We start from the raw sequence: 24,774 nt of genomic DNA, 5'->3' as shown, positions 1-24,774 counted from the left end.
TTGGAGCTCTTTAAAAATTACTTTTTCCCCCGCGCACTTCTGTCTTGCGCCGAATTGTCGGCGCTGGATTGTCAGAGCGCTGACGTCTTGCACTCCACTGTCTATGAACCGTTGGGTTGTGTAGTTATTAGGAAAGCCCCTGCATCTAGCTGCACTTAGCTGTGTAAAGAGATTGAGAAGATGAAACTGAGTAACTCTGCTCTTTCAGAGTTCATTAGGACAGTGATGGAATGGAAGAGCGACCTTACGATCAGAGCTACATGCTAAGAACTAAGGAGACTAGAGTTCAGAGCCTGGTGGTGCTCCTTCTGACCTTGAGCACATCACTTAACACTTCATTGCCTCAGGTACATAACTTAGACATTGAGAGGGGCATTTTCAAAACATACGTCTTCATGTCCAATTTGGATGTCTGGTGCTAGACGTCCAAAGTTGTCAGTAAGAAAATGCCCACTTTCAAAAGGCAAACCACTATACGTCTAGAAATTTTTTTTTTTTTTTTTTAATCCTCTATCTTGACGTCCAGGCCATTGAAATGCCTAGACCAAAATTTCATCCAAGTCCCAAGCACCCAGAAAAAACCATTTGAACGTGGGAGGGGCCAGTCCTGTAATGGACTAGCCACCCAGACACGGCAACAGAGCAGTGGGGCACCTTAGAAGGCACAGCTGTGAACTTCAGATAAAGGGTGCCAGATAAACATCTCACCAGAACGCCCTTATAGCTTATGGTGAGCTCCCCAAAACATACCCAAAACCCACCATACCCACCTGTCTACAACCCCAGTAGCCCTTATGGCTGCAGTTGGCACCTATATGGCAGTAGAGTAGGGTTTGGGGGGCATTGGTGGGCTCATATTTTCCACCATGAATTAAAATGGCTTATGGGACTTGCTACTCCTCTCTATGATTCACTAGCCCACCCACCAGGCTACTTAAGACATCTGTGCGCGGCTCTACTAGGCATTCCTATACCCGGTACTGATGTTCTGGAGAAAGGTATGTACATTTGTAGTCTGATCTTTGTAGGTGTGAGGGGGAGTCTATGAGCAATGGGGGAGTGTGGGGGTGTCTTGCCTTGATGCATGCATCATCTGGTCAGTTTGGGCACCTTTATGGCACTTAGACCCTTCTAAAACAGGTCTAGTTCCAAACGTATAACTTCTGTTCAGGATGTCTTACAAAATGTTCGATTATCGCTGCAAGATGTCCATGTCTAACCTCCACCACACCCATCCCGTGCTCTGAACATACAGAGGCTGGAATACCTCGCTAAGATGTACAGAAAGACTGTTTTGATTATCGGCACTTGGGGGAACGTCCTGACGATTAAGACGTCCAAGTGCTGATTTATGATGCTTTTTGGACATCTATGTTTTTTGATTATGGGCCCCTAAGTTATCTTGGATTTGGAAAGACTAATCAAATGTAATAATAATCTTAATATAATACTGTTACTACTATGATGGCCAACTTAAGTGCTTGAGGTCCAAACCAGACCTATCTGTAGCTCAAAAATCAGAGGTGGTGATCCCAATCACAAGACTGATCAGTGAGACAAGCTCTGTTGGTACTGTTTAGTTTTACGTGGCATTCAAACATTCAGCACATCTAAAACTCGAAAATATTTGGATTTGAATCTCTGCTTCACAGCCTCCACCATCATTTTGGATGGCAGATTATGAGATGTTTGTTATTTCTGCTGGCCAAAGGCTATTTTTTTTAATTTTTATTTCTTCCATTTGTGCGTCACACATACCTATACAAGCCCTTGGCGACATTACAGAGGAAGGGGTTAAAAGAGGATAGGGAGGACCATGGAGCACAGGAAGGAGTGGAGAGGAGAGAAGTATGTAGAATATTTCATAGAAATTCCTAACTTTACAGATAGGAGCACCATCTATGTAAATGATATGTAAATGAATTAAAGGAATAGAAGGGAGGAACCATTGAACAATAGAATTCAGTTAATAAAATAAAATTAATAGGGGTAAAAACAATGGAATAAAATTTAAAATAATTCATAAACTGGAAGAGAAACTTGAAAAACAAAATCAAATAAGTCTGACAGAAGTCAAATCTTTCAAATCGGCAGGTATACTCATGAGCCAGTAGGTGTCACTTTCTCTCCATAATCCAGTGCTTTTTATCTTATTTATATTTTGGGGGGATTGAGATATGCATGTGTAAAAACAGATAAGCATTTTAAAGTAAGAGGATAGGATTGACTGGGATGTTTGAGTGGTCTGATAGCTCCATTTCGTAAAGGATAGGCTGAGCTAATACTGGTCTTTTCCCCATTGCCTCTGTGGGCTCTGTATGAAGATGACCAGAAAAATGGAAGGGGAACCAGGGAGGCGAGGGGTAAGAGTCTGAATCAGATCAGCCTGCCAGTCTCTCATAACAGGGACCTCTGTGGACACCTTGAGGTTGTTTCTTCCTGTTTTTTTGCTGCTATGGACAGGACAGCCCTTCTTAATGAAACCCTCCACAATCTTTTTACGTTTGTACAAGAGAACTTCAGAGAAAGAAAAGACTTAAAAAGTTTTTTGAAAAAAAGGGATAAGAACGTGTCTTCAAAGAGGAACTATAAAGTATCCACAAGCTTTTCCTTTTTCCAATTATACTTTATTTTCTATAATATGGATTACAAAAGAAGAAAATAGAACATTAGATTCTTACAAACAAGGGATGCAAGAAAAAAAAAAGATCACAAACTATTAAACATTATTAATAGTCATCAGATTAGTAACAAGTTGATCTTTCTCGTGTTTTTGGGCAAGTCATTCAACTCTCTATTGTCACTGGCACAAACTCTGTGGATAGAGAAATCCCTATTATAACTACATGTAACTCATCTGGAGCTATTAATAAAAGGTTTGAGCAAAATATTTACATTATTCAATGAACACCCTCCCCCCCCCCCCCCTTTATCAAGCTGTGCTAGAGGTTTTTAGCACGGGCCAGAGTGGTAAATTCTCTGATGTTCATAGAATTCCTTTGAGCATTGCTGCATTTACCTCACCAGCCCGTGCTAAAAACCTCTAGCGCAGCTTGATTTTTTTTTTTTTAAAGGGACCTAAATAACAATGATTGTTGTTTGACAGGGAATCCAGCAAGTGTTGCATGAGATTGAGGAGAGACAGCGGTCTCTGGAGACCCAGGGGGTTAAAATGGAGAAGGCCTTGCGGGGAGAGTCAGGTAAGTTAAGTTGCTTAGATAACCTGCGATGCTCCAAGGCCCACTCAGTTTGGGAGGAAAGCTTTTTTTTTTTTTTTTTTTTTTACACTTTGAAACCTAACGTGTTGGCCTTGGATGCAACAGGTTTTTTAAAAAAATTTCCTTTTAGAATGAATGAGTTTTTTGTAGTTGATTTAAAAAAAAAAAAAAAATTATTTTCTACAAAATGAATAATTTCTAAAAACCCATGAGCAATATCTGATTAAATGAGGAGTAATAAGTGAAATACAGGCAGTCCCTGAGTTACAGACACCCAACTTAAGTAAGACTCGTACTTAAGAACACGGTTGCGGCTTCATTTGATTCCAGTGGCATAGACTCCTACACAGATTCAGGAATGATGCCTGTCCACATTAAGAACAGTGTGTGGTTATGGATAGTGTACCTTAGAAGGAACACTGGTAGGGACAGTTGGCCCTCTTTTCAGCTGGGAGCAAAGGTAAGCAGAAAGAATCTTAAAATCTATAAGTTCTGAGTTACATACAAATCTGACTTAAGAACAGCTTTAAAAACGTAACTCGCTCCTTCCGATACACCACTGGACCACCAGGATTTAAAAAGGTAATATGCGCTCCATAAGATGCACAGACATTTCCACCCACTTTATTTATTTATTTATTTTTATTTTTTTTTTGGGGGGGGGGAGTGTGTCTTATGAAGCGAAAAATATGGTAAATTTGAAAATAAATATATATTTTTTTAAAACCTGTGATGCAATGCGGGTTTCAGAACGTTACATCCGTGTACTTCAAGTTTACTGGCTGTTTGCAAAGCAACGACGTCTGCATGAACTCCAGCACTTAAAGTGATCCCAACAGCATTTTTCACCAAAGAAATTTTTAAATCTCATCCGAACGCACCTACGATAAAGGGATCTTTGAAGATTCTAACTCAGCCTAGACAGCCCTTCCCAGATAAGGCCTTGCACTATTGAGCTGCGAGGTCTCGTTTTTATAGGATGTCCCCAGTTTAGAGCTTGTGGAAACGTTGACTCCATGGAGGTAATGTACAGGAGGTGAATCTGTTCCCAAACGAAGGAAAACGTCAGACGGAGAAGGGCATAGGATGAAGTTAAGAGGTGACAAGCTCAGGAGTAATGTAAGAAAATGCTTCTTTACAGAAAGGGTGGTAGAGGCGTGGAATAGTCTCCCAGTGGAGGTGGTGGAGATGAGGATTGTATCTGAATTCAAGATAGTGTGGGAGCTCTTAGGGAGAGGAGAAGATAGTGGATGATGTGGAAGGGCGCCCTCATGTTTCTATGTTTTATCTTTTAAATTTGTGAAAACCCCCATTTAAAAAAAAAAAAAACTGCTATGAGGACTCAAAAAGTTGACTACTGAAGCAGAAATTGAAAGCAACATGAACGACAGTTGGCAGCAGCAGCTGGCGATATATAAATGTGACACACCAGCCAGTGGCGTAGTAAGAGGAGGTCTATCCTGTGTGCCGTCTTGGTGGGAGCGGCCTCTTCTCTGTCCCCTGCCCCCCCCACTATGCACATGTGCACCCCTTCCCTTGTACCTCTGTAGCATTCGCGGCACGAGGAGCAACCCCAACCTACTGCTCGTACCAGCATCGGCTCTTCCTCTGATGTCACTTCCTGGACCTGTGCCTATCCCAGGCTTTTTTGAAACTGGACACAGTCTCTGTCTCCACCACCTCTTCCGGGAGACTGTTCCACGCATCTACCACCCATTCCGTAAAAAAGTATTTCCTTAGATTACTCCTGAGCCCATCACCTCTTAACTTCAACCTATGCCCTCTCATTCCAGAGCTTCCTTTCAAATGACACTCGACTCATGCACATTTACGCCATATAGATATTTAAACATCTCAATCATATCTCCCCTCTCCCGCCGCTCCTCAAAAGTATACAGATTGATATCTTTAAGTCTGTCCTCATATGCCTTATGACGAAGACCACGCACCATTTTAGTAGCCTTCCTCTGGACCGACTCCATCCTTTTTATATTTTTTTTGAAGGTGCGGCCACCAGAATTGCACACAATATTCTAAATGAGGTCTCACCAAAGTCTTATACAGGGGCATCAATACCTCCTTTTTCCTACTGGCCATACCTCTTCCTATGTACCCTAGCATCCTTCTAGATTATGCCGTCACCTTTTCAACCTTTTTGGTCACCTTAAGATCACCCATGTCCTGCTTTTCATGAGTTCTTCATCCCTGTAAACTCTACCGTTCCCTCAGGAAATATTTGAGTATGAGAAGCCTCCATTATATACAAATTTGTCTCAGGCATATACATTGTGGATATCCTGAAAACATGACCAGCTAGATGTGTCTCTAGAAGAGGATTGAAAAATACTGTTCTAGTGGTCTCATATCATCACAGAGCTAGGCGTCAGGGGTGCAGCCTGCATAGTCTCCCTGGACAGCCCACCTGCCTTCCTTTCTCAGAATGAAGGTTAAGGAGTTCCACTTTATTTCCCTGACTTCACTTAGCCCTATACCTTGGCGCAGGTTTTCAGTATATCCACCATGAGCATGCACGAAAATATTGTATGTAAATCTATCTCATGCATATTCATGATGGATATCCTGACTACTCAGCTGTCCCAAAGACTGAGTTGAGAACCCCTGCCCTAAGAAGACCATTTCTATTCATGGCTTGTTCTCTCATAGCCAGTAGACAGACACGTTTACTGCAGAAGGTGAAAAGGATGAAAGACCAGTATTTCTTTTTCATGAATGGTAATTGAATTTGCCTTGTTATTATCTTCCTGCTTTCTTGCCTTGTTGCTCGCTTCAGCACAGTGCATTTGTAGATAGAAAAATACTGGTTTTTGAATTAGCAAAGGTCATCGTATAAGCATTTGGCCAAAGAACACCAACATCAAAGCCTGTCAGTTCATCATCCGAACCGCAATCATGAGCTCTGTGTCCACCGTAACCTTCAATCTCGCTGTTCCTGCCTTTAAAAAGACAAAAACAGAAAACTGCTGCTTAATGAATTACCGGAGCTTATTAGGTTACATTTGGCAAATGACAAAGTAGCTGCTAGCCGGCTAATTAGAAAGTGATTGCATTTTAACGGTGATATTGAGCTACAAAGGCTGCGACATTACAGATTTACAGAGGCCTGCAAACACTGCTCTTTGCTTCCATTTGCATCTCTGTGTTCCGGTAATTACCAAATGTGGAATGAAAGGTTCTTTGGCCATTGTGAGCTTAATCATTTATCATGTCGCTACATTGAACGTGGGTGTCAAACAAAGTGCGAAGAAGAGGGTTAAGCACAATGAGGCTTTGATGATTTCATCTTGGCATTGACGCCAACCGTTGCCTGTTTTCATCTTTTGTTTTAAATAATAATATAATGAAAAGAATCCCTAGAGCAGGAGTTGCCTATATTTGGTTTCTTTCTTATGATTTCATGACGCTGTGACACATTGACTTTATTAAAAGCGCCGTGTGTCTAGCAGTTGCCCTGCTTTGCCGTCGCTTGTATTTTGATGGAAAATACTTCATCGAGATTTGCATGGGAAATGTGTAAACTAGTCATCATGGAGCACACTTCCTTAAAAAGGAAAAAAAAAAAAAGGACATTGTTTAAAAGAATTCAGTTATTTTCTTGGAGATGAAATGGCAACACGAATCGGACGCGTTTCTTCGGGAGTGTCTAGTATGTCCAGTGGCTCGCTAGTGGTTTCAAAACATCCTTAAATAGTGGTGGGAAAAGCAGATCGTTTGCAGGAAAAACGACAGAAGGCTCGATCCGGCTTAGATCTGAGCCCAGTCCATGAGAGACTATGGCCCAGATTCACTATAGATAGCGACTCGATCGCTGTTGGCCGATTTTTTTTTTTTTTTTTTCAAACAGCGATTGATTCACTAGCAGCAGTAACCCAGCATCGGCAAACACAGCCGTCAGTAAAAGCCTTTGGAACACAGGGCTCAAAACAGCAATGTTTGTGGGCAAAGCAAATATAAGTTAAGCAGAACTTCTATGTAGCCGCTATGAAATATTCCCCTGATATAAATGCATCATTGTGTTTAGTGCGCTTCTGAATAACAAAGAGAAAGCAGATTATATGAGCTGCTGCATAGTACAAAAAAATGTAGCTTTGCAAGGCTGGTCCACTCGAAGTGAATATAAAACAGGTGTCTCATGAAGAAAATAAACCGGCCAAACACGCTTCTATTATGCTTTATTTTCTAAGCAGATTCACATGCACAGGATGAAAGTCAACTCCTGCAGGAATGGTTTGAGCTGGTGCTTGAAAAGAATAAATTGGCTCGTTACGAATCTGAGCTCTCGGTCATGTAAGTAAGAGCAATGCCATATGCTATGACGTGCATAGCCACATGGGGGAAGGGAGGGTCGGGTCTTGGTCATTCCACTTTTCTTTGCCAGGTTTTTCAGCTAGCAATATTGTGCTATAGGAATGTTTTATTTGCAGAATATACCAAGCAACATCAGTGAGAAGACTGCAAAAATCTCCATAGTTTTGTTAGATCCTGCAGTTATAAGCATTATGTAACAATGCACTGAAACCCATGAATATTATTATTTAAAAAAATAATAAGCACTGATAGGTTCACCATTTGGTATTCAGTGTATTTCAGAAATTATATTTTTTTGTGGCAGATTAGGACCTACTCGTATTTTGATTTAGGCTGAATTTTGCCTTTGTATTTTCTCACATAAATCACTGTAATCCTCTTTATCTGGGTTCCACAAAAAATATTACTCTCAGGATTACAGTTGCTTCAGTATTCTGCTCCTCTGTTACCCCAAAAAACCACTCTAGATGATACTTATAAATGATACAATAAAGCTAATATGAATTAGGTTTACGAAAAATTTTTATGCTCAGAATCATGGAGGGGTGACTGGGGAAAACCCCAGAAAAAAACCACCTCACCGCCCAATCATCGCATGTGTAAAAATAGACAGCAGGTTATATCAAGTCTTTTAAAAATGTAAATCGTAAGGAGCCCTAAGAGGGCTAAAAAGTTCTCTTAAGCAACATGCATAGAATGATTTAAAAGAACTCAGCAAACTTATCTTTTAGCTTGCAGGTTCCGATGTGCACGTTTCGCTCCTGCCTCAGGGAACCAACGATAGTGTATAGAAAAACGCTCATGCGATGGGCATCAAGCTAGAGAATGACACGGTGGCGGTTTACCCGCGGCCACCGCATTTTAGCCGCGGGTCACCGCCGAAAACGGGGAAGAAAACTAGCAGTCGCTGCGGCGACGGGGACAAGGCCATTCACCGCCCGCGGGGCGGTGAATGGGTCTTGTCCCCGCAGTGAGGCATGAAGGATCGCGCGGTCCCTGCAGCTCACACCCGCCTGCCCAATCGATTCTAGTGTTTAGCCAGCTCTCTCCCTTCTCCTCACCTTAGTTTGTAGATTTTCTTTTTCGGCGACCCGCACGCTATCAAAGAGCCGCTGCTGCTCAGTTTCGATCTTCTGCTCTGACGCAACCGGAAACAGGAAGTTGCAGCAGAGCAGAAGATTGAACACTGAGCAGCCGCGCGTGTGCGGCTCTTTGGGAAAGCGTGCAGGTCGCTGAAAAAGAAAGCCTGCAAATTAAGGTGAGGAGAAGGGAGAGAACTGGCTAAACACTAGGATCGATTGGGCAGGCGGGTGGGGGCTGGGAGGACCGTGCGATCACCCGTGTTCCCGGCTCAGACTGTAAGGAGGGAGTGAAAGGGAAAAGGATTCTGGGCCAAGGTGATGAAAACGGAAAGAAAAACCCACAGCAGGAAAGAAAGGGAAGGACAGGCAGGTGAGCCAGATGCTAGAAGCAGGGGGGGGGGGAAGAAAGAGGGAAAAAAGCTAGATGGGGTTGAAAAGAAGAGACACACTGGTATGGAAGAGGAAGATAGGGGAAATCTGGACACAGGAAGGTAACAGAAAGAGGGGAAATTATGTGCATGGGGCATAGGGACAGAGACAAAAAGGGGACATGCCATGGGGATGGTATATGGACACAGGGGGGGGCAATGGCAGATACATAGGGGAGATATTAGAAAAGTATATAAAATCGTACCCGTTTGAGGCTTTTATGTATGCAGCGGTGACGGTGACGGGGCGGTGAATGGGGTTGCAGTGGCGGTGACGGGGCGGTGAATGGGGTGGCAGTGGCGGTGACGGGGCGGTGCAGAGGATGGTGAGACGGGGACGGGGCGGTGACGGGGACCAATTTTTTCACCGTGTCATTCTCTACATCAAGCGTCTGTCTCACTTGAAAAACGGAGAACTTTCACACAGCTTGTTTCTTTAGAGTATGTGAAAGTTCTCCATTTTTCAAGTGAGACAGACGCTTGATGCCCATCGCATGAGCGTTTTTCTATACACTATCGTTGGTTCCCTGAGGCAGGAGCGAAACGTGCACATCGGAACCTGCAAGCTAAAAGGTAAGTTTGCTGAGTTCTTTTAAATCATTCTATGCATGTTGCTTAAGAGAACTTTTTAGCATCATACTCCATCATCATCGCATCAGCCACACAAGCCCTGTACATATCTGAACTGGAATGATTTATAGAGCTGTACTTGCTACAAATTCCGGCCATTTTAAAAGTATGGGTTATTTTATTCTTTGCTTTAATGTTTTGGTTATAGAATAGAAGAACTTGAACTGGAGGATCACCAATGCAAGCTGGAAAAGAAATTGAGAGAAAAAATATTAGCCAGAGGTAATTCTAATCTAATCAAACACAGGGTTTAATTAGTTGTAAAACCCCTATGAAGGTCCCATGCGACCTACAAACAATAATGGGGAAGAACAGAACACCCCCCCCCAAGCAATTAAATAATTAAATCAACAAGCACAGTGGTTAATTAAATGGAGGTGATATCGGGATCAAATTAAGTCACTGGCATAAAAAAAACCTCCTCAATTGATATTTTAACAAAAAAAGCCTTGTGCAATGCAAACCTTCTGGTTTCAAAATAAAGCCACCCTGAATACATATATCATTAAAGGAGTTGAAAGCACGCCACACACCGACGATGGTCGGCGTTTCGCTAAACTTTAGCTGCCATTTAATTAGTCGCCGTGTCGGTTGGCGGAGGAAGGGCTCTGAAGCTTTTTCCTAACTTGAAGTGATTTTTGATGGAAACGCTGTTTTAAGTGCTGGACCCTGGTTTTTGAATAACCCCATGAATTTTTGAATCCCTGTCTGGCTTTTTCCGGGGGGGTTTGGTTGTTTTTCATCTGGACCGTATGTTTGCTGTGCTATAATATTTTGAGAGCGTTGGTTACCGAACTTTGAGTGTCATTTCTAGACCAGTGCTTACCGCATTTTATTGTCAGTGCTGATTTTTAATTTTTTTTTTTTTTGGTGCCAATTATAGAATTGAATTCTCTATGACCTGCTTGAAAACATGTCGGCATACAATATGACGCTCATTTTCAGATCATGTAGACAAAGGAAGAGGAGTGTGTGGCACGGTGGTTGAAGCTACAGCCTCCGCACCCTGGGGTTGTGGGTTCAAATCCCATGCTGCTCCTTGTGACCCTGGGCAAGTCACTTAATCCTCCAGAGCCCCAGGTACGTTAGATAGATTGTGAACCCATCGGGACAGATAGGGAAAATGCATGAGTACCTGATTGTAAAACCGCTTAGATAACCTTGATAGGTGGTATATAAAATCCTAATAAACTTGACAAAGTACCATTGCTACCTATGGAACTTTGTGCATCGATGTGCTTTAAAGATACACCTCCATCTGAATTATCAGTTTGATCAGATTTAATGGTCAAATATTTCCATTCTCTAGACCGCCTGAAAGATGAGAAATCCATATCTGAGGAGCAGGAGATTCTCACAGAGGTGATGAAAGTGATCAAACAAAGAGACAAACTGGTGTCTTTCTTGGAGCAGCAGAGACTGGAGGAGAGAGCAGAGGACAAAAGCTTTGAAAACTTTGCATTATCCAGGGGCTATCGACTGAGCACGGACATGAATGGTGACATGAGAATGCTCTGAACAAGCAGGCCACAAGAAACAACCTTGCAACCAAAAGTGCAAAACATTTCAGAGATCTACAGTCGTGGCATCTGAATGTTATGGGATTTATCTCTTGACTTGTACAGACCAGAGCAGTGTTTGTAAGTCACATAAACTAGACAGAACCATGAAATCCACTACATCAATGATTCTCATTCTGGTCCTCAGGGTCCACCCAGCCAGTTGGGTTTTCAGGATATCACAATGAATATGCATGCCATAGATTTCATTGCACTGCTTCATCAGTATGCAATGCTACTCATGCATATTTATGTGGATATTCTGAAAACCTGACTGTCTGGGTGTGCCCTGAGGTCTGGATTAAGCACTGCACTACAGAATGACATGGGGACAAATTCTCCCCATCCACCGCAGGAACTCAAATTTCGCTTTTTCGCTGTCCCTGTCTCTGCCCCTTCCCTGTAAGCTCAGCCTTATCCACACAGGCCTCAAATGCTTATGATTTTAAAGCGTTTGAGGTTTTGTGCAGATGAATGAGGACAGAGCTTGTAGGAATGGGGCAGGGACAGGAAAAGAACTTGCGAGGACGGGAAAATGAGTTCCTGTGGGGATGGGGAAAAATTTGTCCCAGTATCTTTCTCTACACTGCACTACATTTTATTAAAAAAAAAAAAATTAGGCACTTTCGCAGGACAATCTCTTGCAAAACTGGCAGTTTGAAATTTTAGTTTTGTAGAGAAATATGGGTCATTTTTTCCAGCACTTTTCAGCGTATGCCATTCACTGGATGCATGTCAGGTCAAAGAACATTTAATACAAGCAGTTAAGTTACCAGTGCTCAAACATCCATTACCACTCATGTAGTTTTTGGCATTCATCAAACAGTGTAGCTTAAAATAACTTTATTTTTTTGTTCTTACCAAATTTGTTATAGGAATACTTTTTTTTTTTTTTTTTTTTTTAGTGCAGCTTTTTGTTTTTTTAATCACCAAATGTTCTCCAAGGCTGACATGCAATAACAGTGTAGACCAGGGGTCTCAAAGTCCCTCCTTGAGGGCCGCAATCCAGTCGAGTTTTCAGGATTTCCCCAATGAATATGCATGAGATCTATTTGCTTGCATTGCTTTCAATACATATTCATTGGGGAAAATCCTGAAAACCCGACTGGATTGCGGCCCTCAAGGAGGGACTTTGAGACCCCTGGTGTAGACTGTCCTACAAGAATTGGTGCTGGAACATTTTAGGCCACATCCAGCAGGGTGCATGTGCTTCACTCCTTGAAACTCTACAAGTTCAGAATGTGTGGATCAATGCTGCTATTTAACAAACAGACAAATGTAGACTTTGTTTGTCAAATATGTTCCTTTCAGTATTTTTTTTTTTTTACTTGCAAAATGGAAAAAATGTTTTGTTTTTCTTAATAATGGGAATATGACAGGGGAAATGCAAGCACAAGAAAATTAATTTTGCTAAAACAGTTCCCAGCTATAGATTAACCCTCGCTTGCTTGCTGTGAAGACATCCTGAGGATGGTGTACTTTGCCAATATCTAATAAGTTATTTGTCCTTTTTGTACATAATTTCAACAATCTCCATACTATATCATATTTTTTTTGTATCTCATGTTAATAACAAATGTGATTCTTTAACAGTATTGGATAAAAGGTGCTGAACTGCTTTTTGCTGCTCAAAGGCTGTTTAAAAAAAAAAACAAAAAACAGGGGGCGATGTTATAGTTTATTAACAAACAGTTTTTGTTATCACATTTCTGCAAAAAGACTAAAAGAAATATGAAGCCAAGGTGCAGTTGGGGTTGTTCTAACTCTTTAATACTTAGCATGGTTCATTGCGGCTGTTAAGACCATTTGTGATGGGTCTCTTAAGATGCAGAAATATGAATGCTAAATGATAATATATACAGTTTGCGTGTATTTATATATTGCGTGTCATTTGATTTTTTTTTCCTGCATTTATGGGGAATTTGGAGGTACAGTGGTACCTTGGTTTACGAGCATAATTCATTCCAGAAGCATGCTCGTAATCCAAAGTACTCGTATATCAAAGCAACTTTCCCCATAGGCCATAATGGCAACGCTGATAATTCGTTCCAGAACCCAAAAGGTGCCGAGGAAGTGGCAAGGGGTGGCCCAGAGGTGTGTATCTGTCGGGTGCCGGGTCTCTAGGAAACGCCTCCTCCGTCCGCCAGCCGCTGAAGAACCCCTGAGCCCAGGGGGGATTCCTCTTCCGTCCGCCTTCCATGCCGGGTGCCTTCCGCATGTTGGAGAGCCTATGAGAGCCCACGCAGCCGAGTGCCGTCCCACATGCACGTTGCGTAGGCTCAGATAGAGGCTCTCCAACATGCGTAAGGCTGGCCGGCGGACGGACGAGGAATCCCCCCTGAAGCGGCGCTTCCTGAAGCTGTAACTGCTGGTTTATCGGGGCGGTGCTCGGTTTGCGAGACAAAAGTTTGCCGAGTGTTTTGCTCGTCTTGCAAAACACTCGCAAACCACGTTACTCGCAAACCGCGGTTCCACTGTATTTAAATATAACATTTCCAGCGTAACGTGCAAGTCCTTCACCTTAATGATTTTAAAAGAGTTCCTGATCACACAATCCTTCCACAACTCAAGGACAATCCAATGATGGAAACTACCACCCCCCCTCTGCACGTCATGCTCGAAGGAAGGCTCTCTTTCGGGAACAATCTGGAACAACCTCCCAGGCAACTTTCGACAAATACCCTCATACTTCCAGTTCCGGAAAGCACTGAAAACTCACCTTTTTTCCCTCAATGCATTGACCCATTCCCATGCAGTCCTCTGCGTAATATTTTCCATGCAATTTCTTTGTAATATCTATGTCTCTCTAGGAATTCTAATATTGTGTAAGCCGCAATGATTCCTTGCCGATATGTGCAGGATACAAGAATTAGTATGGTATGATGCATTTAAAATAGTGGCTTCGTGGAAGATGAGCAGTGCTTCCATCATTCTGTGGTTCCTGAAACGTCCTTTCTTGATCCTGGTGATTTCTTATACAAAGCTGGTAACTGAGACTTGTCTGGCTACAAGACACTCCTAGGGTGGTCACTTGAGAAAGGTGATGTCACCTGAACAATACTATTCTCCCATTTCCTCCTTGAACTAAATTAAATTATACTTGTGCTTTTCCCACCGTAATCTGTCTGCAACATACATTACCATCTTGCAAATTGAAAATCTAGAATCTGTGAGGCTCATAATTGAAACTTAAATAAGTCTAAAAATCCGCCCAAGTTGGAACTTGGTCATCCTAAAAGATAGGTTGTCCAGGTGACGATAATCAAAACAGCTTTTTGGATGTATCCAGGGACGTTTTAGGCCTCAATTCCACTCTGCGCCCAGAGCTGAAAGGGGTGTTTTTGAAGGAGTGGTTAGGGCGGGATGTGGGCTGACCTAGACTTAGTCATCCTGCAGGGATAATCGAATGTTTGACGAGACTGGCTAGACAAAACTTATACGTTGTGAGTTAGACAATGTAAAGACAGGTATAAGTGCCCAAAAGGTAGCCAAAGTGACTAGATAATCACTGCAAAGACAAAGGAAAGACCCTCACACACTCCCCATGTATTCACTGACCCCGTTGTACCCCCCCCCCCCAAAGTTCAGAATAAAAACGTACATACCTGCCTCCGGAATATCAGCACCTGGCATAGAAAACCCTAGTAGAGCTGCACAGAGGTGGCTTAAGTAGTCTGGGGGGGGTGGGCTAGTGAACCATAGAGAGGAGGACCCAGGCCCATAAGCCACTCCAACCAATATATATTCATGGTAGAAAATGTGAGCCCACCAAAACCCCACTCTTCTGCCGTAAGGACTATTGGGGATATAGACAGATGGATATAGTAGGTTTTAGGGGTGCTGGGGGAGCTCACCATAACCTATAAGAGAGTTCTGGTTAGATGTTTATCTGGCACCCTTTTGGTGAAGTTCACAGCAGTGCCCTGTGAGGTGCCCCGCTGCTCTGTTGCCATGTCTAGAGGGCCAGTCCATCACAATGAAGGCCTCTCCCACATCCAAATGGTCCTGTTCTGGGCGTTTAGGATTTGGATGAAATTTTGGTCGAGAATGTGGTATAAAGAGAGGCGTCGTGGCGGTCTGGATGATCAAACGCCTGGACGTACAGAAAGTCGGTTTTGGGGAAAAAACATATTTTAGATGTACTTTTCGAGAATGAACATTTTGCCGCTGCCGAGTTTGGGCGACTGGCGCCCTACATCCAAATCGGACTTAGAAGTATTTTTTTTTTTTTTTTATTATAGCCCTCCGCGTCTTACACATTTTATTTCTTTTTAGTAGATCACCACTAATCTCACTATCTTGGAGGAATAAAAAGAGAAAAGCTCAACAAAAGGAGAAAAAAGAAAAAAACTAGTCTCTTTAAAATGGAGAAACGACCTCAGAGACTAGTTTTTTCTTTTTTGTCCTTTTGTTGAGCTTTTATCTTTTTATTCCTCCAAGATAGTGAGATTATTGGAATACGTTTAAGTGGTGATCTATTATATTCCTATTGCTAGTATTTTGTTATTTCTTTTTAGTATTCATATAGCACTTACAGCCTAATTGGTTTACATTCAGTTACTCAAGCATTTTCCCTATCTGTCCTGGCGGGCTCGCACTGTCTAATGTACCTGGGGCAATGGGGGATTAAGTGACTTGCCCAGGGTCACATGGAGCAGCATGGGATGTTGAACCTACAACCTGTAGCTCTGACCACTGCGCCACACACTCCCCACAAACTCCCATACAAAAGTCCTTTGTGTCTGACCAATTTATCAAAACGGCAGAGCTGCCGAGTTTTCCCCAGTTCCAGGAGGGGGGAGATTGTAGGTCATTCCTGGATTTCTACCGGTCTAGATCCTGAAGCAGTTGCGGACCTGCGGCCTTGATGTCAAAGGGCAGGATCGGGGGACTGCAAACATCAACCAAGCTGAGGACTGGCCAAAAAGGCTCCCTCATGGAGCGGAATCATTTGGCTGCTCTGAAGTAATATTGATGTTTAGGGTTATAATTGCTGCTTCATGCGGGTTCCTCCAGCGGATGGTTTTACGGTTGTAACTGCCCCTCCATGCAGGTAATCCCAATGCTATTTTACAACTTTGGGCTGTAACTGATGATTCTACTAGCCCGGGGGATTCTCAAGCCAGTCCTCAGGACCCACCTAGCCAGTCTGATATTTTTATATTTTTTTAGATATCCACAATGAACACGAGTCTGGCTTCTGGTCCATTTCAGGATACATTTCAAATGTGCATGTATCACTTTCAAAATCCTATATGGTATTTTTTGCTCCTCTTGTCCCTCTATCTTGAAATGCTTATAATATAGCACATCAACTTAATAGCATGTAAGACTTTCAGATGGCTATTTAAATATCAATTCAATAGAAATAGGAACTTCTTCCTTATTCCAATTAGCAATCTGTTACTATCACTTATTATTATTAGACCCTCAGCGTCACCACTCAGAACTCAAACATATCACCGTTCTGAGCTTTACGTGACCAATCCTCACTGGGTCCAAGTTTTACTTATTTTCACTTTTTCAAGAGTTTTATGTATTTAAATACTTATAACTTTCTTATACATTTACTTCATTTTACTTAGCTTTAATGTAGTTGTCTCTAGTAGAGATATTTTTAGATCAAGCAGGGTGACATAGCCGACATGTTTCGCGGGAAACCGCTTTATCAAGGCTCCACCCCTTTAGCACTATCGACCTCCTCAACTGCTAAAGGGGTGGAGCCTTGATAAAGCGGTTTCCCGCGAAACATGTCGGCTATGTCACCCTGCTTGATCTAAAAATATCTCTACTAGAGACAACTACATTAAAGCTAAGTAAAATGAAGTAAATGTATAAGAAAGTTATAAGTATTTAAATACATAAAACTCTTGAAAAAGTGAAAATAAGTAAAACTTGGACCCAGTGAGGATTGGTCACGTAAAGCTCAGAACGGTGATATGTTTGAGTTCTGAGTGGTGACGCTGAGGGTCTAATAATAATAAGTGATAGTAACAGATTGCTAATTGGAATAAGGAAGAAGTTCCTATTTCTATTGAATTGATATAATATAACACATAACATAACTCTATTCTTATACCGCCATAACCAAACGATTTCTAGGCGGTTTACACAGAAGAAGGCTGTGCAACCAGCGAAATACAAATAGTTAAAAATACAGCAGTTACTTAGATAGACTCCAAATAGAGTTTTGCTAACAATAGTACCCATATTTAAGAAATAAATTTGTCAAACAGCGCTGACTTAATTTCTTTACGTAAAGCACCATAAGACAACATAGCTTGACCAATGTGTTTACCCAGCCAAAATTGCTGTTTACCTGCTTGAAATGTGAGAGTCTTGTCCAAAAAATTATTGTATCTGCAGCCAATAATTGGCAAGAAGTACCCAACAATTCAAGCTTTCCTTTCCTTCGGTAAAAGGAATTAAGAAACTCAGTCAATCTTTCGTCTTCAAATGAACTCAACTACGGAATGGAATTCCTGTTATCTTAAGGGGTTCTTGCTCTCTTCAATTTTTTCCTTCTCTTGGACTTTGGATTCTTTTTGTGCAGAGTTGACTGTCTCCTTTGTGGTCGTTGGTTAATGGCTTATAACTGGAATAACTATAAAATAGCTTAAAAGACCAGTGTGAAAACATTTATTTATGTATCGACAGAGAGGAGATAACAGTATTTCTGCAACAGTTGTTTCCAAAACAATGGGTCAACTCTGTACCAAACCACATTTTGTTTCTTCTTTTCGTCTTTTTTTGTATCTAAGTTTTAGTTTAGAAACAGAGTTAAGAGCACAGATGGAACAAGATGACCAGAGAAATAAAATTCTCAACCCAGTCCTCAGGACACACCTAACCAGTCTGATTTTTTGAGAGATCCACAATGAATGTGTATGAGATAAATCTGCATGTTTATGGGCATGCAAAGTCTACATTCATCGTGCATGTTCATTGTGGATAGCCTGCAAATTTTATTGACTGGCTTGAGAACCACTGCCAATGGTCTTATTATTGTACTGTTTTTCTTTATTCATATTTTGAATTTAGTGTGAGCTCTCTCGACAAGGAAATGTAGGTAGTATATCAAATGTATGGAAAACTATGAAGATTTTGAGCTTGAAAGCGATAGAATAGAAGTTGTAAAGGATTTCAATCTCCTGGGCTCTTTTGTAAACATAGAAGCAACTAGCAGGGAAGAAATATTTAGCAGAATAGCACTTGGTCGCTCTTCAATGAAGGCTCTTGACAAAGTATTCAAAGGCAAGGAAATAACACTCCAAACGAAGATCAGACTTGTCCAAGCGCTCATTTTCTGTGGTGAGTTACGGATGCGAAAGCTGGACACTATGGAAACAAGACAGAAAGAAGATTGACTCATTTGAGCTTTGATGCTGGAGAAAGATTTTAGGTGTGCCGTGGACCACCTAAAATTAATTCTAGAAGAGATCAAACCGACTATGTCACTCGAAACCCAAATGATGAAGATACGACAGTCTTATTTTGGTCACACTATCAGAAAAGAGAGATCATTGGAGAAGGACATCATGTTTGGGAAGATCGAAGGAACCAGGCGCAGAGGGCAACCTGCAATCAGATGACTGGACACGTTGAAAACAACCATGGGGATGATGCAGGAGGACATTTCTGGACTTAGATCTGTAATTAATTATTTCACTAGGACTCGAATATGAGTTGATGGCAATTAACTAACATATCAAATGCAATAAGCTAAACTCTATGCAGGTCACCCCAGCTTCATGTGACTTTTATCACCCCTCCAGATCAATACAAAAGCATTCCTTGGACAGGGGTCATACAGCACACTTCACTTGGGAAAATTTAGTTCATGTGAACCCTGAACCTGGCCAGTAGATGTCGCTGTTGTATAATAACTGGGCTGCCCTGCCAACAATTGTAAACAAGACCTCAGCAACATAATCAGCCCCTGCCAACTTCCAGGACAGGATTAAGGCATAAGCAAATTAGACATTTGCCAGAAGAGGCCCTTGCAGATGTGCTAATTCAATGGTTTCCCAGGCAATTTTTGACTTGGTACGTCAGATGTTGACTTAAAATGGCAGGATAAACATTAGTTGAAAGGTTTGGTGTTTGATTTGGCAATGGGACGGGTAGTCTCTCTTTAATTGTATATTAACAATTTGATTATTTCTTTTCTTTCTTGGATTCCTCTTAATTTATTGTTCTAACGGGGGTACGCAGAGAGGAGAGGTGTCTAAAGAACCTGATTGTATGATTCCCTCCTTCCCTAATTTTTTCCTTAATGAATATTACTGAATTTCATTTGCTTTAGAACTCCCTTTGCTGTTCAAATATTTTGTTTGATGTAGTTTATTTGAGAAAAATATACTTAAAAAAAAAATGAGCAGGGGGCCAGAGCTTCCAACAGAGGTCTGTCTATTCTCCTCATCCCTTGTCCTCTAGTTCACAGTGAGTGACAGGTCTTATCTGCTGCTGGTTTCTTTGTCGGTAATCCTCTGCAATCAGAACCACGCCAGACCCTGTATGTAAGAGTTAAGAGCTACAGCCTCAGCACCCTGAGCTTGTGGGTCCAAACCTCACACCGCTCCTTGTGACCCTGGGCAAGCCACTCAATTCTCCACTGCCCCAGGTGCATTAGATAGATTGTGAGCCCACCTGGACAGATAGGGAAAATACTTGAAGTACCTATATGTAAACAGCTTTGAGTGTGGTTGTAAAACTACAAAAAGGCGTATACAGGTCCCCCAGTCCCTTTCACATTTTCACATGTCTGCCTTAGTCTTTCTGTCTTGGGTGAATTTGTTCAAAACGGTGGTAAATAATCCTAAACAAATGCTGGGGGCACTAACCTCCAAATTCTATAAATGTGCCCAAAGTTAGTCGTGCAAGAATAAAATAAGGCCAGTTCCACATGTAACAATTGGCCCTAAATAGGCAAATAATTGGTGATAAATATTAATAATTGGTGTTGACAAGCGCTGACGGAAAATAATAAGCAGCATAAGGAATGGCAAATCAAGTACAAAGCACTGATAAGGAAGGCAAAGAGAGACCTGGAAGCAAAAATACATAGTAAAAACTTTTTTAGGTATATTAAAAGCAAGAAGCTAGGAAAAGAATCGGTTAGAAAGAAGTGCTCGGAACAACTGAACCAAAATCTCTATAATAGGGTAATTTGACAAACTGAACAGTAGCAAATCGCCTGGACCTGATGGTATACATCCCAGAGTATTGATAGAAATTGAAAAATGAACTTGCAGAGCTATTGTTAGTGATTTGTAATTTATCTTTAAAATCCAGCATGGTACTGGAAGGTGGACAATGTAACACTAATTTTTAAAAAGGGTTCCAGAGGTGATCTGGGAAATTATAGATTGGTGAGTTTGATGTCAGGGCCGGGCAAAATGGTAAATACTATTATAAAGAACAAAATGACAGAGCACATACATAAGCATAGATTAATGAGACAGAGCCAACATTGATTTAGTCAAGGTAAATCTTGCCTCACCAATCGACTACATGTCTTTGAAGGGGTAAATAAAGGTGACCCGGTCGATATTGTGTATCTGAATTTTCAAAAGGCACGTGGGATCTTTTAGAGCAGGGGTAGGGAACTCCGGTCCTCAAGAGCCATATTCCAGTCGGGTTTTCAGGATTTCCCCAATGAATATGCATGAGATCTATTTGCATGCACTACTTTCAATGCATATTCATTGGGGAAATCCTGAAAACTCGACTGGAATACGGCTCTCGAGGACCGGAATTCCCTACCCTGCTTTAGAGAGAGGAAGAGATAATGGTTACTGTGGATGAGCCATTTAGCTCAGTGGTTCCCAACCCTGTCCTGGAGGTTTTCAGGCTAGCCCTAATGAATATGCATGAAGCAGATTTGCATGCCTATCACTTCCATTATATGCAAATCTCTCACATGCATATTCATTAGGGCTAGCCTGAAAACCCGAATGGCCTGGTGGTCCTCAAGGACAGGGTTGGGAACCACTGATTTAGCCTTTATCTGCTATCATGTTTCTATTGCAAAGTACCACATGAAAGACTTATGAGGAAATCAGAAAGTAACATCCTATTATGGATTAAGAACTGGTTGAAAGAAAACAGAGATTAGGGTTAAATGGTTAATATTCTCAATGGTGAAGGGTAAATAGTGGTCTGTGCTGGGACCGCTGCTTTTTAACATATTTATCAATGACCTGGAGAATAGGAATAACTAGATATTTAAATGTAATTAAATGTGCTGATGACATAACATTCAAAGTTGTTCAGTTGCCAGAGGATTTTGAAAAATTGCAAGAGGACCTTGTGAGACTGCGTCAAAATGGTAGATGACGTTTAATGTGCACAAGTGCAAAGCGATGCATGTGGGAAAGAGGAAGCTGAACTAGTAGATGTGAATTGCTTGTTTACTTTCCAAAAATACTAGGACTGGGAGGCATGTGATAAAGTTACTAAGTAGTAGATTTAAAACAAACGGGAGAAAATATCCACTCAACAGGTAATTTAAACTCTGGAATTCAGTGAAATTCAGTGAATGTAGTGAAAGTGGTTAGCTTAGCAGGGTTTAAAAAAGGGTTTGGATAATTTCCTAATAAAGAAGTCTATAAGTCATTATTAAGATTGACATGGGAAAATCCCTAGGATAAGCGGCATAAAAATCTGTTTTACTCCTTGAGATTTTGCCATGTACTTGTGACTTGGGTTGGGTGCTGTTGGAAACGGGATCCTGAGCTTGATGGACCTTCAGTCTGTCCCAGTATGGCAGGGGTGTCCAATGTTGGTCCTCGAGGGCTGAAATCCAGTCGGGTTTTCAGGATTTCCCCAATGAATATGTATGAGATCTATTAGCATACAATGAAAGCAGTGCATGCAAATAGATCTCATGCATATTCATTAGGGAAATCCTGAAAACCCCGACGGGATTGCGGCCCTCGAGGACCAACATTGGACACCCCTGCAGTATGGCAACCGTTGGGTTCTTATGCAATTTGCAGTTACTTAAATCTCTGTTCTATAAACAAAGCACCTAAATTCTCTTGTGCCCAAATATGGGATGAGTATGGGTGTGTGGGGGAGGGGCTTTCTGACCATTCTTACATGTGCTTTATAGAAATTGAATTTACATGCCACCACATGGGCTAAGTGGTTTACGTTTAAAGTTTGGTGAATAACTGCAGACTTATGCATTGAAAGCACTGCATGCAAATAGATCTCATGCATATTCATTGGGGAAATCCTGAAAACCCGACTGGAATACAGCTCTCGAGAACCGGAGTTCCCTACCCCTGTCCTAAACTCCCTCTGGGCACAAAGTCTTACAACCAGCCCTGGATGGACAGACAGGAAAATAAACCATAAACCAGTCAGAAAACGGCAGTGTACTTTTTCTTTAACCCCATTGTACTGTATTTTGCTCTTAGTTTAGGTAATTCCGGTCCTCATAGAGCTGGAGCTAGGTCAGGTTTTCAGGACCGCCACCATAAATATGCATGAGATAGATTTGCATCTCAAAGAGGCAGTGCATGCAAATCCATCTCATACATATTCATGGAGGAGATCCTGAAAACCTGACCTGGCTCCGGCTCTCGAGGACCGGAGTTCCCTACCCCTGTCCTAAACTCCCTCTGGGCACAAAGTCTTACAACCAGCCCTGGATGGACAGACAGGAAAATAAACCATAAACCAGTCAGAAAACGGCAGTGTACTTTTTCTTTAACCCCATTGTACTGTAGTTTGCTCTTAGTTTAGGCAATTCCGGTCCTCGAGTGCTGGAGCCAGGTCAGGTTTTCAGGACAGCCACCATAAATATGCATGAGATAGATTTGCATCTCAAAGAGGCAGTGCATGCAAATCCATCTCATACATATTCATGGAGGAGATCCTGAAAACCTGACCTGGCTCCGGCTCTCGAGGACCGGAATTGCTTTACCCCTGGGCTAGCGGAACAAAAACGATTTTCCTCCTCGGTGTTAGGAGGAAAGCTCACTGCATCCACCCTGCCCTAGAGGGGGCCCAACTACGCCGCAGCAAGGCACCGATCCTAGAGAGAGCCCCCCTCCCCCGAAAGGGTTAAAGACGGAGCCTCTCTGGCCCGGGAGCAGAGGGAGGGAGGGAAAGGAGCCTGAAACGATTCCGCTTCCGTTCGCCAGGGACTGCCTCCGATTGAGCTGCGATCCCAAAACGCTCGGGCTGCGGGCGGAGGAGCCGCGCCACATCCCGCAGGAGCGCAGCATGGCCACGTCCCCCCAGAAGTCGCCCGTCCCCCCCAAGTCGCCCACCCCGAAATCGCCCCCTTCCAGGAAGAAGGACGACTCGTTCCTGGGGAAGCTCGGAGGAACTTTGGCCAGAAGGAAAAAAGCCAAAGAAGGTAAGGGAGCTTTGCAAGGGAAGGGGGGGGGGCCTCTGCCTGTATTGCGCATGGGCAAACTTCTGCCGCGGCTTGTGCCACGCGGGTGCGCCCGGGCTGCTGCTCTGGACGTTCCAGCGAAACGTCACGTCGAAAATACGCTCGAGGCAAGGCTGCAGCTGCTGCCGCTCCCCTCGTGCCTGCTCTCGCGCCCCGCCCCGTTCCCGCCCAAATGCTGGCTCGAGCGCCTTTCGGCGTCGGCCCGCTTATGGGCCAGGTGAGGCCCAGATGCCAGACTAGGATTTTGGCACCCTTTATCATCAGTGCTGCACCAGGGGGATGTCGGTGCAAAAGTTGGCTCAGGGCAAGTCCCATCGGCTGAGCGCGTAGATTTACCACTGCGGCTTGCAGCCAAACGTTTGGATTTTGAGTTTATTGCGCTTTGTAGGTCGGCCTGCTAATGCTTTAAAATAATATGCATTCCCCCTCCCCCCCCAAAGGTGGGTAGCTGATGGGCAGGGCCGGATTTGGGCATATGCAGTTATAACAAAACAGAGACAGGAATGATGCTACGGTGCAGCTAGAGAGCTTGGAGGCAAGGCTGGGATTTCGGTCATTGGGTCCCTCTGGATTGTAAAACAACCAAGGAGTTGATAACAGAAACAAAATGATGATTAATATTGTAATTTTAAAATGCATTTTTATTTTTTTATTTTTTCTAATGAAGTGTTAGACCTAAACTAGCTTGCCTAGATTATAGGTAAATCTAGCTATGCCTGTGTAGTTCACACTCCCCCCTTTTAGATTTAGGAACCTTGGAAAAGGGGTAGCTGGCAGAGATGGCACTTCCAGGCCATATAGGGTCTACTTGTTGGCTCTGACTCTCCTGCCTTTCAACTTCTAAGGAATGGAATGTGTGCTCAGATCCCGGGGTGTCCATTCTGTTATAAATCGTGGAATCATCCGCAAAAAAGCTAACCTTACCTTCTTCTTTTTTGTTTGTTCAATATTTTTATTATTTTATACCTCCTAACCCTTCAGCAATGTCGCTCACAAACATAGTGAACAGAATCGGCCCCAGCACCCATCCTTGAGGCATTCCACCAATCTTCAGCCTGTCGAGTTTATTCAAGAGCTTCCTGTGAGGAACCATGTCAAAGGCTTTGCTGAAATCTAAGT

At 42.5% G+C, this 24,774-nt stretch overlaps 2 protein-coding genes across 10 annotated transcripts in view; both read left to right on the top strand.

The window, feature by feature from the left end:
- Positions 1 to 13,119, top strand: part of MICAL2 (microtubule associated monooxygenase, calponin and LIM domain containing 2) — a 256,381-nt gene extending 243,262 nt beyond the window's left edge. For 7 of the 8 annotated variants that reach the window (XM_033928312.1, XM_033928309.1, XM_033928311.1 and 4 more), the window contains 4 exons: positions 3,107 to 3,200; positions 7,421 to 7,523; positions 9,833 to 9,906; positions 10,994 to 13,119. In XM_033928312.1, coding sequence (XP_033784203.1) covers positions 3,107 to 3,200; positions 7,421 to 7,523; positions 9,833 to 9,906; positions 10,994 to 11,202 — 480 coding nt within the window. In that variant the 3' untranslated portion in view covers positions 11,203 to 13,119. The remainder of the gene's footprint in view (positions 1 to 3,106; positions 3,201 to 7,420; positions 7,524 to 9,832; positions 9,907 to 10,993) is intronic. The other variant, XM_033928310.1, reaches the window with a different exon arrangement.
- Positions 13,120 to 23,225: 10,106 nt separating this feature from the next.
- PARVA (parvin alpha) overlaps positions 23,226 to 24,774 on the top strand; it is a 115,919-nt gene continuing 114,370 nt past the window's right edge. Inside the window, exon 1 of one of the 2 annotated variants that reach the window (XM_033928627.1) lies at positions 23,226 to 23,616. In XM_033928627.1, the coding sequence (XP_033784518.1) occupies positions 23,481 to 23,616 (136 nt within the window). In that variant the 5' untranslated portion in view covers positions 23,226 to 23,480. Of the gene's footprint in view, positions 23,617 to 24,055; positions 24,096 to 24,774 lie in introns of those variants that run through there. The other variant, XM_033928628.1, reaches the window with a different exon arrangement.

The sequence above is a fragment of the Geotrypetes seraphini genome, chromosome 19 (genome assembly GCF_902459505.1).
Source record: "Geotrypetes seraphini chromosome 19, aGeoSer1.1, whole genome shotgun sequence".
Classification (NCBI taxonomy): Eukaryota; Metazoa; Chordata; class Amphibia; order Gymnophiona; family Dermophiidae; genus Geotrypetes; species Geotrypetes seraphini.
This window is presented reverse-complemented; position numbering and strand designations above follow the sequence as displayed.